This window comes from Pollachius pollachius (assembly GCF_949987615.1).
Source record: "Pollachius pollachius genome assembly, chromosome: 1".
Taxonomy (NCBI): domain Eukaryota; kingdom Metazoa; phylum Chordata; class Actinopteri; order Gadiformes; family Gadidae; genus Pollachius; species Pollachius pollachius.
In genome coordinates this window covers 43,934,745-43,951,090 of record NC_136934.1, presented here as the reverse complement: position 1 = coordinate 43,951,090, position 16,346 = coordinate 43,934,745, and the positions used below count along the sequence as shown (strand labels likewise).

The window sequence follows — 16,346 nt, the reverse complement described above, 5'->3', positions numbered from 1 at the left end:
CACAGACGTTCCTGGCCAGCACCTACCCCGAAAGCAGTGGACCACCCTCAACCGCCTGAGGACAGGTGTGGGACGCTTCGGGGCAGCAATGCTGAAGTGGGGCATCACAGACCGTGCCCAATGTGAGCGTGGAGACCCAATACAAACTGTGGATCCCATCCTAACCAGCTGCCCCAAACACCGGCTCCCGAACGGCGAGCGTGGTCTAATTGACCTTGATCATAGGACGCTGGACTGGCTCGCCTCAACAGAATTGAAGGTCTAAGGACATACGGCAGAAGAAGATTCCTTCAGAGAATAATAGCTCTCAACCCTTCATAGAGAACACCTCTCATCCCATTGAAGAGAACGGAGCTCTTATCCAGAGAGTACAGAGCTTCTACACTCACTAAACTGCAAAGATCAACTCCCCAGTCATTTGCCTGGTGGACTGTACCATCTGGTGGACTATACCACCTTCTACAGTTGTCCCTTACCATCTGATGACCTATACCAATGGCTAGCTCTTTCCTCCATACATCTCAAAACTCGTGTTAAACTATGACAACCCATTTGCAGAACTACACAACAGATATTAAATATAATAAACATGGAATGACATGGCTTTCTAATAAAAACGTTTTAATGTATTTTAGGCTCCAACATTTCAATACACCTTGTAGGGAAAGTAGCATGAAGAGGAATTGGATATAATACTTTAAAGGTTTCACACAATTATATACATTAATATCTGTAATCATGCAATTTAAACCATGTTACAACATCAATAACATAGCAGCAAAACCCTGTTTATTAGAGGGTGAACATTGAGGATTCATATAGTTTAAATGTTTAGTGTAACATTTTACCATGGCAGTGTAATCCTTGCCCTTAGATTGACATGAACAAAATTGGTAATAGCGATAAAATGGAACATGGAAGAGTTCTGAACATTCAGCCTATAAATGAGGGTAAAGTAGTCAATAAATCTATATGTATTATGTATATATTTAGATATATATACCCCAATCAAAAGTTTGGTCAACTAAGAGCAATACAAAGTGTTGCCATTATTCAATTGCCTTTTAAAATTAAGATTATATTTGCATAATTAGGTTTATATACAACCCTGTGTGTGTGTATGTATGTATGTATAAATGCTGTGATTTATATTAAGCCAGTGAACCCAAAACCACCATTTTAAAGGTTGTAATTTGTCTTATATGATCGTCATCCTAAAACGGGCTGAGAGTTCACAAAATCACATCAAGTTGAATCCATCTGATACAGTGGCTCACTGGCTGTTTAAGACTGAAGCATGTAATGTCAGTTAATGTCTAGCCATCCAGTTAGCCAAAGCATATTAGTTACCTTCTCAATTACAGGTTTTATTATTGGCCGAGCACCACATTCCTGTCACGATTGGTGAAGCCCTGTAGTTTCGGTATTCCCCCCCCCCCCCCCCGGTGTTTCTCGAGGTGATATTTCAAAGATGCGGTAATTGCGTTTATTTTTTTAATGCGTTGAATATTTCAAAATGAATGCAAATGACAGCACTTGAACTATCGCTTTAATACTTACAAACTTTAACCTCCAACCTAAAGCTTGACCCTTAAACTCCCATCTTTAGCTGCAGGGGTCCGTCGGTCGCTCCAGGCTCAGGGTCCCAAGTGTAATCTTGAGCTTAAAGAGAACATCAAATAAAATATTTAAATTAATAAAATATATGTATTAATTGAAATGTGTGTTATTGTATATACACACTGTATATTTACACACACACACGTATATACAAACCCACAACTTTGATTTAGAAACAAATTATTTAACTTTTTGAACATTCAATACAATCAATTATCTACAAGAGAGAATCCTACTAGATCTATTCGTCCACTAGCAGGTCCTCCGAGTTCTTTTCAGTTGGAGAAGTAGCGATGTACTCAGCCCTGATTGATGGAGACGGAGATAAGGAGACCACAGAGGAAAGAGAGATGCCGATTAAAACAAATGAAATCAGAAGCAGAAGAGAGATGAGAAGAAGAGAGGTGTGTGTGTGTGTGTGTGTGTGCTGACATGCTCTCCCTCTGCGCCTCCCCGGCAGCGGAGATCTTCCCATAGCAGTAGATCATCTCCACAAGGAGCCACAGCTGTAGACCGATGATGGAGACGTACATCATCACCTCCGATATAATGGAGGCTTCAGGCCTAGTCGCTTGGGGGGGGGGGGGGCACAGAGACAGATATTGATATTATTCTATCTGGGGATAGAATAATAAAATTAAAGGTGAAATATTATACCACCAGTGGTGACAGTGATTAGCCGTCACAAGCCGTTTTGAAAATCGGCCTCTTCTGACACCACAAGTGGGCGTGTCCATCTAGATGTGTGTCCATCACACACCTGGTGGTATAATATGTCACCTTTGAAAAAAGGGACCATTACTGTGGAATCCATCTTATGATACATATTATAACCGTTCTTACTTTTGAATAGTTTTTTCTTTGTACTGAGGAAGCTTGGGCTAGATTCCAAAAGCATTTCCCTACTGCTTGAGCACTCGAGTCAGAGCACAATAAAGGAGCAAAGTTGATTATCCGACCAATCACAACCTTCAGAGTCCTTCACGTGCTATCTGGCCAAATGGCGCAGTCATGTGTAATTGTCTGATGCATTAGTCCAACATCGCTAAAACACTTCCTGCTAGGATACACAGAAGCATCCTCAGTCCCCAAGACAATTCAGCGGCCCATGAAACGGCCTGTCAAGCAGCTTCAACAATCAGCGGAGATCAAGGAAATGGTCTGGAGATTTAGCCCGGTAGACTTTAGCCCAATAGACTTAGATTAAACCATAATCCCTGCTGGGACTTTTTTTTTTTTACATTTCGTCCAGGGGTTTTAACTGAAATTGTATATTTTAGTCACCCTGAACCCCGCCTTCAATGTGTCTAGTTTAGAAGTGGTTTGAATCCGTCGAAACAGGCTTTGAGATCTTACGTTTGACCACCACCGTGAGGGTGAAGTTCTTCTGGTTGTAGGTGGCGATGAGGTTATGGTGGATGGTGAGGTTGCGGGTGATCTGGCAGCGGTAGAGCCCCGTGTCGTTAGTGGTCACGTTGAGGAGGGTGATGGAGCCGTCCTGCAGGTCCGTGCCCGTCATGCTGCCGTCCCACCTCAAGCGGTTCTCGAACTGCGGGTCCATGATGTTGTCCTTGTAGCTGTAGATCTAGCCATGACAAGAGGCTTGTAGTAGAAGCTACCTACCCAGCCTCCTACCAACCTACCTACACATCTATCTCCTATCAATCGACCCAGTGAGAGAGGGGACGTCCCTACCCCTACCAATCTAGGGTAGGTAGGGATGTCCCAGGTCTGCAAGCCTAACCCCTAGGAAACATGAACAAACAAGCTTGAGGAGAGGAATGTACATTTTCTCTGTGCATTGTAAACAGGTAAACATGTGCATTCCTGTATCCTTATTGTATGAGGTGCATCTTATTTCCTATTTGTCATCTCAGATGAAGGGTTGTTTGCGGCTCTTCTATAATGCATGTGATGCTTTCTGAACCACTCTGCTGGCTCGGGGCTTCCTGCCTCTACAGCTGATTACGTTAGAGTGCGGTGAAGGCCGGAAAGATATCAGCTTGCTGCAGTAGCATGGAGATTATAGAGGCTACATCAGATATTCTATGCATGATCACCTAGTTCATAGAATATATGTCAATGAAAACCTCTAGTTAATATAATATATATATTGGTCTGTAAGAGTATCGCTAGATAAAGTATAATATACAATATAATAGCATGTAGATAACTGAATATACTAGATATATGGGAACATATAGATAGTGTACATAGCTGATAGCTGAGGTTTGTACCTGGGTCAATGTGAGGACTGAACCTGGGTGAGGGTTTAGGTGTGACCCTGGGTCGATGTGAGGACTGAACCTGGGTGAGGGTTGAGGTGTGACCCTGGGTCAATGTGAGGACTGAACCTGGGTCAATGTGAGGACTGAACCTGGGTGAGGGTTTAGGTGTCACCCTGGGTCAATGTGAGGACTGAACCTGGGTCAATGTGAGGACTGAACCTGGGTGAGGGTTTAGGTGTGAACCTGGGTCAATGTGAGGACTGAACTTGGGTCAATGTGAGGACTGAACCTGGGTCATTGTGAGGACTGAACCTGGGTCAATGTGAGGACTGAACCTGGGTGAGGGTTTAGGTGTGAACCTGGGTCAATGTGAGGTGTATACCTGGGTCAATGTGAGGTGTGAAACTGGGTGAGGGTTTAGGTGTGTTCCTGGGTCAATGTGAGGTGTATACCTGGGTCAATGTGAGGACTGAACCTGGGTGAGGATTTAGGTGTGTTCCTGGGTCAAGGTAAGGTATGTACCTGGACGAAGCTGGTGTTGGGGACTGCCATGTAGTACCAATTAACAGAGGCAGTGGCGGGGACCTCCGCCCTCCTCTTGCAGCAGATGCAGCCCAGCTTGAAGTCCTCAGTGGCCACAGCCTCTGTGTCCGAGTCCACCTCCACACACGCCCCCCAGGACCCCTGTCCTGGCTCAGGGAGGAGAGCATCAGAAACAGAACCTCCTCCTCACTTCTGCATCTCACCTCCACTCAACCTCCACTCCAGCCACCCAAACATCGCCTCATCTTTGGAGGGGTTTGGTTTAGGAAGTCATCACAGCAGCTGCTAGCGGCAACCGTCCTCATATATGCTCTATGTTTAGTTTTGGCCAGGGTTAGTTGCTAATCACATGCTTTTTTTTATTAAGTTGTATTTATTTGATCATTAACTTGTGTTTATTCCACCTGTCTTTCCAGAAGATGTTTGGTTTGTTTCTTCAGAATGAGAAGAAATAAAGACTTTCTGGCTGTCGGTCCTTCATATATATAGAAATATAGGTCTATATATGACACCATCATCATCATCATCATCGTCTTCATCATCGGCCGACTCAACAAACCTGCAGCTCCTCCTCAGCCTCGACCTCAACCATTCATCTTTCAACTTTGACATCTGGGATGCATTTGTTTTTTGAGTTGTGAAATAATGGAGGGGAAAGGGGGGAGGAAACCAGGTCGTTTGTCATCAGAATTCCCCTCTAGGTGTTGGGGAAGAGGCGGCAAACACACAGAGAAAGAGAGAGGGAAGCTTATGGCGGGGAAGGGAGGGGGGAGGAGGGGAGGCTGATGAGCTTGATAGAAAAGAGGAGAATGTTAAGTTCACAGCAAAAGAAGGAAACATTAGACTTTTAACATAGCATAGCATAATATAGCAACAGCTTATTAAGTAGCAGGTAGAGGTTACGCAGTGAACACAGAGACGGGTCATTAAGGAGCAGGTAGGGGTTAGACAGTGAGTACAGAGACAGGTGATTAAGGAGCAGGTAGGGGTTAGACAGTGAGTACAGAGACAGGTGATTAAGGAGCAGGTAGGGGCTAGACAGTGAGTACAGAAACGGGTTGTTAAGGAGCAGGTAGGGGTTAGACAGTGAGTACAGAAACGGGTTGTTAAGGAGCAGGTAGGGGTTAGACAGTGAGTTTAGAGACAGGTCAATCAAGAGTCAGCAAACCCCCAAATATTTCTTTCAATTGTTGAACGGGGGACATTTTCTGTAAAATACAATAAATCTTCTTCCAGCTACTTCCAGCTAAAGATAGATGGATACATCTTTATTAATCCCCCGTAGGAGAAATTTGTTAATGGTAGATGGTTTTGCAGAGTGGTCGTTTCTATTGGCTACACATTCTAGGCCAAGCAAGTGTGCCATGGGTTAACAGCCTTCGCAATTGCAAGCATTGTTTTACTGTTTATGTAAAACCATCTCAACTGTCAGGATTACTCAGATCACATTGGTTGCAACTCTTAGGTGGACCTACTTCTGCTTGGATAGAGGGTTTACTGACCCAGTAGGTAGGGGTTGGATGGTGTGTTATGTGGTTAAGAGTTTTCGTGGATGGAGGGGAGGGGAGCGGTGGGCCGGGAGAGTCAAAATAGGGCGAGGAGGGATGGGGGGGGGTTATATTACGGGGCTGCCGCATTGAACATAGTGTGTGTCCGCTCATTGTAAACACACACACACACACACAAACACACACACACACACACACACACACACACACACAAATATACACACATACATATATACACAGCATGTAGCTGTTAGCATCTGTGCTAAAACACATGTAAATCAAGGCTCCTGCAATCATCATGGCAACAGGCCACGCCCATTGACTCACCTTTCATCAGGAGGAGGACCGCGAGCAGGAGCCCCAGCACCCACATCCTGCAACAAACACACACTCATGAATACACACCCACAGGCCAGTGCGCCATTTCCCATAGTCCTAAGTGTGTGTGTGTGTGTGTGTGTGTGTGTGTGTGTGTGTGTGTGTGTGTGTGTGTGTGTGTGTGTGTGTGTGTGTGTGTGCGTGCGTGCGTGCGTGCGTATGTGTGTGTGTGTGTTCAGCCCTGGGCTGAATCCTAGAGGCTTTGAGCAAAAGGGTGGAGTCACCGTCCAGTAGACGCTCGGATAAGGTGGGAGTTAGTAAGGGATGTCCGCTCTGTCTGATTCACGGTCACCATACTAACTATAAATTATATATCATTTAGGAAATAGGATAGGTCTACTTCCTTATCTGACAACACGAGAGAATATGAAAGTATTTTCTGTCTCGCAGGTTGAGAGAGACAATTAATTAAGAGCCTCAGCAGCCACGACAGATTAACGAAAATAAAGAAATGAGGATAAGGGATACAGGTCGAACTTATTTTTTTCAAAGGATACAAATTATGTGAGCCGATAATGCTCCAAAATGTGTAAGTTTTTTTCCGCGGCGTGTTGGCTGAACGTGTTCGATTGATTAAAAAAATGGACCCACATTTGAACAATCAATAACTTGTGTGTGTAGGTCAAATTAATTAGAAGCAGTCCGTCGTACCTGTCTTTTCTTGGCGGTCTCCTTGATGCCTCACTGCCTTCTTGGAGCCGCGGGACGGCCAGTCGCTCCTGCCTTCTCACCGGGAAAGCTAGCGGGTGTTTACAGTGAGGGCAGAGACGCGTTGAGCAAGCCGCTATTGAAGGTTATTAGCGCAAAAAAACCTCTTCGCAACAGACTGCATGTGCACTTAACAACCACGACACAAAGAGCCGCTGCATGTCCAGCCAGCGAACATTAAAAAAAAAAAAAAGATTACAATCCGCTACAGGTTGCGCTGCCGCTGGATGGGTGGGGGTGATGAGAAGAGAGGATGGCGAGGGCGGAGGCTAAAATGTTGTTATCGCAACTGGACCCGACAGCTCTCCCAAGAAACAAAAATGGGGTTTCATACAACTTTTCCAAAGGATAAACAGAGTTCCATTTGTTTTCAACCAAACACAATACACTGCTAAAAGTATATTATATGTTCATATGTTTTGCTCTGTTAGATGTTACACTCGACATCAATAAAGATATTTTGAATTTAATTGAACTGCATTACCCAGACTCCTTTGCGCGTCAGAGTGAGGTCGCAGAGCAGACCGATTCAACATGGAGGACGTAGTGACCGTAGAGAAGAACCCGGTATGACAAACTCAATTTCATTTAGCGCATATTTTCTACAATGAAACCAAATAGTTTTAGTATATTTCGGCCAGTGTGGTAAAATTTAGCTTTTTTGTGCGTTGCATGACCTTGTCATTTCATAAATGTAGTTTAGAACGACGCACATATGAACGAAAATAATCATTCAATCTCGACACAACTGCTATGTCACGCCAGTCAGATAGCGGTTAGCTAACATCTGCTAGCGCTAATGTAGTGGGTTTACACATGCAAGTCGATTAAACTTGATCTTTCAAGTAAGATCAACCTGATCACTTGTGTTCCGTCGTCATTGTTTCACCTTAAACTGTTTAAATATAAAGTTTAACTAGCTGAACAAGACCAGTATCATGGTTCGCGTTTCCTAGCAGGGTGTTAGCTAGCTAGTAAATGGTGTTTTTAAGTATTGATGATGATAGGCTTAATTCATACATTTTTAAAATTGACGGTTGTGCAGTGTTTTGTTTGAGTGATGTTGTAGTCAGGATTTTTTTGTGTCATCGATGATGATGTAGTCATAACGTTTTAGTGATGATGCTGTAGTGTTTTTGATGTTAGTGTTGATGCTGTAGTAACGTTTCACTGATAAAAGTGTTAGTAATAATGTTTGTGTTGATGAGGATATAATAGGTGTTGTTTAAAATGTTGGTATTTAATGATGTTGTTGATACTGTAGTGTTGGTAAGTCTAATTAAGTGATAATGTTGTAGTTGTGTTGATGATAATGTTGTGTTGTTGCAGGAGGAGTTACCTGTCATGCAGAGCTCCAGACCCCACACCGCTCTCTCCTTCCTGGCACCGGAACCGGAGGATCTGGAAGACCTATACAGCAGATACAAGGTGGGGATGGGGGTCTTAAGTTAGTATTGAAACCGTCAAAGTGGTCAGGAACATCATCGGTCTTTGCATGGTCTGGCTGTATTTTAAATTCTACATTTAAAGACATCGGTCAGGTCTGATAACAGTCAATCCGGATTTCTGCAAAAACACATGCTAACCATTCTTTGCATGATGCAAACAAACCATTTTTTTTCATGTACAAACAATCCTTGTTTTCAGTTACCTTCGGTTTGATATTGAGCAATCAATCGGGACAATCAGTACGTTTACATGCACAGCTTAATCCGACTAAAGCCATAGTTCAACTATGCTCCTCAATCGGACAACTGCAATTGACCGAGTATACATGGTGGTGAGAAAATCGATTCATTGGCCGCAGTATTTCAGACCCCGGTACGATAGGTGGCGCTGTACCCATTTAAACTAGTGGTAATAGAGCCACCGGTTGACCTCTTTACATCACTAGCAACAACAAACTCAGGCGGCATTCGAGAAAGATGTTTTCAGTAGACAGCTGTAAGTTCACTTCGGGTCCATGTCATTTCTCCTACCCTCCATTGTTCCGACCTCTCGGTCGTATGCAGACTCCTCCGGCGGCGGCAGAACAACTCCTCCACGACTCCGCATACGGCAACAATCCCTTTCTCCTTCATGTCGTGTTTCAATCTGGACTTCAGAGAGTCAAAGCCGAAGTTCCTTTCCACTAATTCCTTCTCCACCATGGTCGAGATAACCCCCACTATGAGTCTTTACTTGTTGCTGAAGTACCAGAGAGTCAGAGAACCCAACGCAGTCTTTAAGATTCCTAATATCAGAGAATATTCAGAATAGTCAGTTCGGCCACGGCGCAATGAATGAATAAAGATTGTAAAAAAACATTTATTTTGACAGATGTGCACAAAGTTACTACTTTAGAACCTTGTTGATGACCAACATTTAGAAAGAGATGTACTTTTAAATCAGCCTTAGGGGAAATCAAAGTGTTAAACCTTTCCTGCAGTCAGCTCCCAGACCGTTGTCGAGGAGCAGAAGCGAGACGTTCGCTTCAGGGCCGATGTTCTCTCGGGGGTAACACCCTTCACTTTGACTGGCAGTGGGTCTGCTTATAGGTCGGAATGAATCGGCCATTATTGACAGGCTGGGTACTTTATTCGTAGTTCCACTAACTCAAAAGTACACGTTTGCACAGACACAACTGGACTTGTTCATTCACTAAACCGACACGCACAACTGCTCGCTCTCCTCGCTGGTACTCGCTGAAGTCACTCACACACACACAGCCATTCTCGCGCACACACATACGCTACTCTCATAACAGTAGCGTAGTGTTTACTGAACGCATGTTGATGATGATACACTTCTTATAGGGGGTAACTACATTGGCACGACACCGACTGTCTCCACCTTTTACATTTTTAAAGGTGTTTAAACTTTAAAAAAAATTTACCTTATGCTTAATGCGACTATCAATCGAATAATCTAGGGATCTTAATCCGGCTATGAGTAACCCGATTCGATTTTAGTCTGACTAAGGTGTATACATGCATCTTAATAATCCAATCATACTTGGACTAAGCCAATAATTAGATTCTCTTGAGTGTCGTGTAAACGCACTGACTTGTCTGATGTTGGGACCATGCCCCCGGCCCCCCCTCTACAGAAGCTACAGCAGGAGCTGGAGTTCCTGGAGGTGCAGGAGGAGTATATCAAGGATGAGCAGAAGAACCTGAAGAAGGAGTTCCTCCACGCCCAGGAGGAGGTGAAGAGGATCCAGAGCATTCCACTCGTCATCGGACAGTTCTTGGAGGCCGTAGACCAGAACACCGCCATCGTGGGCTCCACCACCGGTACACCATCACTTGTCAAACCGAGGCTAGAAACCACCTGCTAGAATCCAACACCCCTCATTTTCAACACCTGCTCGAACCACAGACATCCTCGTAAACACTTCCTAGAACCCAACACATGTCCTTGTAAATGCCTCCTAGAACCCAACGCAGGCCCTTATTAACACCTCCTAGAACCCAAGACTTGTCCTCTCAAATATTTGCTAGATTCTAGATATAGAGGTCCCATAGAAAAGTGAGATGAACTGCCAAGATGCTGAACGTGGCAAGTGTGAAACCTTGTATTCTGTAGCTGGAGATGAGATGTACTCAGCAGTTCTGCTGTGTGCCCCTCCCAGGGTCGAACTACTATGTCCGCATCCTGAGCACCATTGACCGAGAGCTGCTGAAGCCCAACGCCTCAGTAGCGCTCCACAAGCACAGCAACGCCCTGGTGGACGTCCTGCCGCCCGAGGCCGACAGCAGCATCATGATGCTCACTGCCGGTAACCCTCCACCAACCACCCTACTAGCAACCCTACTTGCCATTCCCATTCAGGAATGACCCTGTGCAGGAAATGTTCCAAAACATTGCAACTTGTTAGAATGACTGCATGTTTGAAATGGCCTAATGTAACGATGACCAAGAGCTTTTTAAATTGTTACTGCAATCCAAATTAACAATATTGGAGAGAGTTGTCTCTCAACAACTGTCGGCAACTACTCCATAGAGTTGAGCTGGGGTACTAGTGAATCTGTGCCTTGTTGGGTCACAGTACCATGGCAAAAACTGCTACAACAAGACTGTACAAAAAACTGAAATGTGCCATTAAACTACTTTGGTTTCTCCTCTCAGACCAGAAGCCTGATGTGATGTATGCAGACATTGGAGGCATGGACATTCAGAAGCAGGAAGTCAGAGAGGCAGTGGAGCTGCCCTTAACTCACTTTGAGCTCTATAAACAGGTGTTTGTGTGTGTGGCTCTGTCTGTTTTATGTTTAATTTGCTTTATTAAAGGATCCCCATTAGCTTATGCCATAGCAGATCATTAGGTCTGTCTGTCTGTCTGTCTGTCTGTCTGAGATATACAGGCATGGTGTAAGGCTGGCTGTTCTCCCTAACTCCTCTTCTGCTGACCCCTCAGATTGGTATCGACCCACCTAGGGGAGTCCTGATGTACGGCCCTCCAGGCTGTGGAAAGACCATGTTGGCCAAGGCTGTGGCGCACCACACTACAGGTAACCTAACACCCCCTACATGTAACTCCCCTCCGCCCCCACCACCACCCTACAGGTAACTCCCCCCACCACCAACCTCCAGGTAATTAACCCTGACCACACACTACCGGTAACTCGCACTCACTCAACACTACAGCTAACTCAACCCCAATACCACCACACTACAGGTAGCTCAACCCCAATACCACCACACTACAGGTAACTCAACCCCAATACCACCACACTACAGGTAACTCAACCCCAATACCACCACACTACAGGTAACTCAACCCCAATACCACCACACTACAGGTAGCTCAACCCCAATACCACCACACTACAGGTAGCTCAACCCCAATACCACCACACTACAGGTAACTCAACCCCAATACCCCCACACTACAGGTAACTCAACCCCAATACCACCACACTACAGGTAACTCAACCCCAATACCACCACACTACAGGTAACTCAACCCCAATACCACCACACTACAGGTAACTCAACCCCAATACCACCACACTACAGGTAACTCAACCCCAATACCACCACACTACAGGTAACTCAACCCGAATACCACCACACTAAAGGTAACTCAACCCCAATACCACCACACTACAGGTAACTCAACCCCAATACCACCACACTACAGGTAACTTGCCCCCACCATCACCTGTCAGGTAACTGACAAATGGTAGCTAATGTGTGTTTGTTGGTTTTTCCATGGCAGCTGCGTTTATCCGTGTGGTGGGCTCGGAGTTTGTCCAAAAGTACCTGGGGGAGGGTCCTCGCATGGTGCGCGATGTCTTCAGGCTGGCCAAGGAGAACGCCCCCGCCATCATCTTCATCGATGAGATTGACGCTATTGCCACCAAGCGCTTTGACGCACAGACCGGAGGTATGGACCTGTAGTACTACACCATACTACTACTAATACTAATGGTGGCATTACCTGTAGAACTACATAATACTACTACTACTGGTGGTATGACTTGTAATACTGCTACTACTACCATAAATACTGGTGGTATGACTACATGCTAATATAACTACTACCGGTGGTGTAACCTGCTCTACTTGCTAGTACTTATCTCATACTCGGTATGAACTATACTACATACTTATTCTACGACTACTTTCATATGTATACAAACTCTAACCTGTACCGCCTCCTCCCCCTCGCCAGCTGACCGAGAGGTGCAGAGAATCCTCCTGGAGCTTCTGAACCAAATGGACGGCTTTGACCAGAACGTCAACGTTAAGGTGAGCTGTCCTCCCTACTCTGCACCTACAGGGCCCCTGTTTAAACCTGTCTTACTTTGTCAAAGTTAAATTATGCCAATAGGGGAGATTGGTCTAAAGGTTTTGTAGTAGGTCCTGCTGTGTCTACGAGGACGTGGTCTAACTGTGTTTACAGCAACCTGGTCAGGACCTCGCCCAACTGTGTTGACACGACCCTGGTCTCGCTGCATTTATAGGCATCCCATCTAACGTGTCTACAGGGACATGGTCTTAAACCGTTTTTTAAAATGTATATGGTTTAATTATCTCTGTATCTAGATCCAACTGCCTAGGGCTGGCCCCGAATATGTAATTATTGATGAAAAATTCATTCATTTCTAAAAAACATGCGTAAATGAAGTAATTATCAGCATTCACAGTGCCTAACTTTTTCCTTTTCTTTCCTAAAGTGGCTAGATTCATTATAATAAATGTTTTGCATAAAGCAAAACTACAATATCATGTAGAATTTTAGGCCACTCATCCGTCCAACTCGGTTATTGCCGCACTTGAGTGTATAAGATTCCAGTCACACGCCTTCTATAGTATGAGAGTAAGCCTACTTTCATATCTTAGCTGATGGTCAGTTTTAATCAGTTCAGGCTTACCAATTCTCACACAGCATGCAAGATGTCAAAGTAGTACCAATGTCCGAAATACACAACTAACAAAAGGATTGTTTGGTTATTCAAATATTTTGAGCCAGCCCCAAAACAAGTCCTGGAATGTCTATCCTTAAACCCAGGTGATCAATGCTAACTTGTCGAGCTGATACTTATTATTGTTCCCAGGTGATCATGGCTATTAACAGGGCTGACACTCTGTAATGTTCCCAGGTGATCATGGCTACTAACAGGGCTGACACTCTGTAATGTTCCCAGGTGATCATGGCTACTAACAGGGCTGACACTCTGTAATGTTCCCAGGTGATCATGGCTACTAACAGGGCTGACACTCTGGACCCGGCCCTACTGCGTCCTGGACGTCTGGACCGGAAGATTGAGTTTCCTCTCCCTGACCGCCGACAGAAGCGTCTGGTCTTCTCCACCATCACCAGCAAGATGAACCTGTCAGAAGAGGTGGACCTAGAGGACTGTATCCTTCAAAATACACTACAACTAAACCAAACTTTATTACTACAAGAGAGCAATGTACCTACTGAAATGTTTTTTTGGGAGGGTTAGTCGCCTATAATTAGCCACCATGTCTTCGAAATTCACATGCATTCGTGGGCTTGTATCCCCTCGGTGAGTGGACCAGCAGATGTGACAATACCAACTCCAGAGTAGAAACATCATTTTGGAGGACTGCTGATTTTCATGGTTTTAACTCTGCTTTCTTGTTAACTGCTGGTGTGTTATGAGTCAATGGGAATGGTTTGGCTAACGGAATGCTGGCTAGCTGACGCGAGTCAAGGAATTGCGTGGTAGTTTAGACATGGGCGATGAGGCTCTAGCTGGGGGGCTATGGTAAGATGTAGCGTCCATACCAACGGTCGGTCATTCATACCAGACCACTGAACGTTGTAATCGACCAATCAGAATTAAATTTTCCACACAGCTGTGTAAGATAAAGAACTATAACCACCAGACTAACGGCTGTATAACTAAACTGCAGCTTTGTGGGCCTGAAATTGGCTGACCGAGTTGTGTTGCAGCCAACGTGCTCATAGTGTTTCCAGTGTTGTTATTATGGGGTGTTTTCTTGACTCCGGTTCAGACGTGGCGAGACCCGACAAGATATCTGGAGCCGACATCAACTCCATCTGCCAGGAGGTGAGGAGGGCTGCTAGCCGTGGCTCCCGTTGATTGGCTCGATAGTAGAGGTGCTGCCATTGGCTCCTGTTGGAAAAGCCTTGGATGTGATTGGTTGTTCTGTTGTGTTGCAGGCTGGCATGCTGGCAGTGCGTGAAAACCGGTACATCGTCCTGGCCAAGGACTTTGAGAAGGCCTACAAGACCGTCATCAAGAAGGATGAACAGGAGCATGAGTTCTACAAGTAGTCTGATTCCCTCCCACCTCCTCCATCCCCCTCATTACCACCGCCTCCGCCCTTTTGTTTCTGTCAGTACAATGTCTCTTGGAGCTCCTCTGCCTGTCTCTACAGGTGGTGTGTTTGGGGTCTGGGGGTATAGGCTGTATTTAACCCCACTGTATCTGTGTGTTCTCATTAAAGAGCTTTTCCATAAAACAAGGCCTTGGTTCCTGTGGTGTATATGGCTAACCTCGTCATATTGTCGATTCCAAACATTTCAAACCTTTTACACACACCCAAACACGTTACTGAGATAATTAATGTCATTTTGATGGAAGGTATGGAAATCCACAGCAGCCACATTTGTACTGTTAGTTTATTTTGATTATACATAAAGTGGTTGGCATCCATGGAGCTGATGGCTGTACATCTGATAAATATAGTCAAGTCGTAAAACTTTCTCCACTGAGCCTTTCTCAGAAACCTCATAATCTGGACAGCAGAAACTGGTGGGATGGCGTCTATCTCCAACAGCAGCCGAGTAGAATGTCCTCCCCCGGGCTCTCTGTCTCCTCTTTCCTCCCTCTCTGCTGCCATTACTGCCTCGCCTTCTCGTCGTCTGCCCAGGAGTCACAGCAGCTGAGACTGCAGTTCGCCCTTTAGACCACACAGTGGAAAAATCCTATACATTTTAGTAAACGTTGTCACTAAGAAATATCGAAGATCGTTGTAATTATGTAATATCACAATGATAATGCATTTGATTTGTACTAAAGGCTGCATGACCCTCGTGCGTGTAGTTACCGTGCGAGTATTTTATGGGGGATCTTAGCGATACCAACTTATTTCCCGGCTGAGTGGCAGGCAAGTGCTCTGTGACCTTGTCGAATAAGTAACCTAATGAAAAAGTGTTGTAAGGCTGGCTATCTCTGGAATAAAACATAATTGAGGTATATACGTATATGCGTCACAAGGCCAAGACCAGTGCGTCGAAGGTCTACCGTGGTCATGCAGGGATGCGGGGTAAAGGACACCTGTCCGTTCCCATACGGAGCAGATCTGTCACGTCATAAAGTATAAACACCCACTAACGTTGTAAAGATTGCTATCATCGTTCTTAAACTCAAGATATACATAATGTATGACCTATTATTTAGATAATTTCCAAGACATCCTACCTTAATTCAATAAGAATATTAATGTCTAATTTTAATTTATCCAGATTCCCAGATGCAGAATGCATGATTTAATTATACTGAAGAACAACATAAACTATAACCACCTTCTTTTAAGAGCAAGATCAATGTCGTGCATGTCAAACTAGGAAATGGGTTGCGAGAACGACACCGGTAAAACGGTCCAAATAGCTTAGACCTACAAGAATTTAAATGACACTTGTTTATTGTCCAATTTACAAACAATCCATACATGTATCTCTGTTTTGTTTTATTTCGTATTATCCTAACCCCTTGATCCGGTTTTACTCAGTGAAACAGTTTTGCACATTCTTGATGAACTGAACTTAATTTTTTCAACACCCCCAAACAACATAATTGGCATAAACGTCCATAGTTCTCCAAGATACACAACCTGACACTAAAGGTAAATTAAGCATTGCATTTTTAATAATGTT

At 44.6% G+C, this 16,346-nt stretch overlaps 2 protein-coding genes across 2 annotated transcripts; one reads left to right on the top strand and one right to left on the bottom strand.

Moving 5' to 3' along the window:
* Nucleotides 1-1,453: 1,453 nt before the first annotated feature.
* On the bottom strand, nt 1,454-7,188 carry scn1ba (sodium channel, voltage-gated, type I, beta a). Its single transcript, XM_079747305.1, has 7 exons — nt 6,929-7,188; nt 6,227-6,273; nt 4,371-4,537; nt 2,977-3,205; nt 2,053-2,191; nt 1,857-1,925; nt 1,454-1,662 (listed from the first exon to the last, which is right to left on the bottom strand). Exons 2-6 carry the CDS (start codon nt 6,270-6,272, stop codon nt 1,862-1,864), a joined length of 645 nt encoding a protein of 214 aa, XP_079603431.1. The 5' UTR covers nt 6,273; nt 6,929-7,188; the 3' UTR covers nt 1,454-1,662; nt 1,857-1,861.
* A 312-nt stretch (nt 7,189-7,500) lies between these two features.
* On the top strand, nt 7,501-14,932 carry psmc4 (proteasome 26S subunit, ATPase 4). The gene is made up of 11 exons (XM_079734254.1): nt 7,501-7,552; nt 8,315-8,413; nt 10,074-10,260; nt 10,599-10,745; nt 11,096-11,205; nt 11,385-11,478; nt 12,189-12,356; nt 12,645-12,721; nt 13,666-13,834; nt 14,459-14,514; nt 14,628-14,932. Exons 1-11 carry the CDS (start codon nt 7,520-7,522, stop codon nt 14,739-14,741), a joined length of 1,254 nt encoding a protein of 417 aa, XP_079590380.1. The 5' UTR covers nt 7,501-7,519; the 3' UTR covers nt 14,742-14,932.
* The last annotated feature ends 1,414 nt before the right edge of the window (nt 14,933-16,346 follow it).

Bases quoted from the DNA above. Each gene is read 5' to 3' on its own strand.
- scn1ba (XM_079747305.1), bottom strand. From the start codon at position 6,272: ATGTGGGTGCTGGGGCTCCTGCTCGCGGTCCTCCTCCTGATGAAAG. The intron at 3,206-4,370 runs GTACATACCTTA...TGTCATGGCTAG, and splicing joins CCAACACCAGCTTCGTCCAG to ATCTACAGCTACAAGGACAA. The intron at 2,192-2,976 runs GTAAGATCTCAA...CCCCCCCCCAAG, and splicing joins CCTCACGGTGGTGGTCAAAC to CGACTAGGCCTGAAGCCTCC.
- psmc4 (XM_079734254.1), top strand. From the start codon at position 7,520: ATGGAGGACGTAGTGACCGTAGAGAAGAACCCG. The intron at 7,553-8,314 runs GTATGACAAACT...GTGTTGTTGCAG, and splicing joins TGACCGTAGAGAAGAACCCG to GAGGAGTTACCTGTCATGCA. The intron at 12,722-13,665 runs GTGAGCTGTCCT...TAATGTTCCCAG, and splicing joins ACCAGAACGTCAACGTTAAG to GTGATCATGGCTACTAACAG.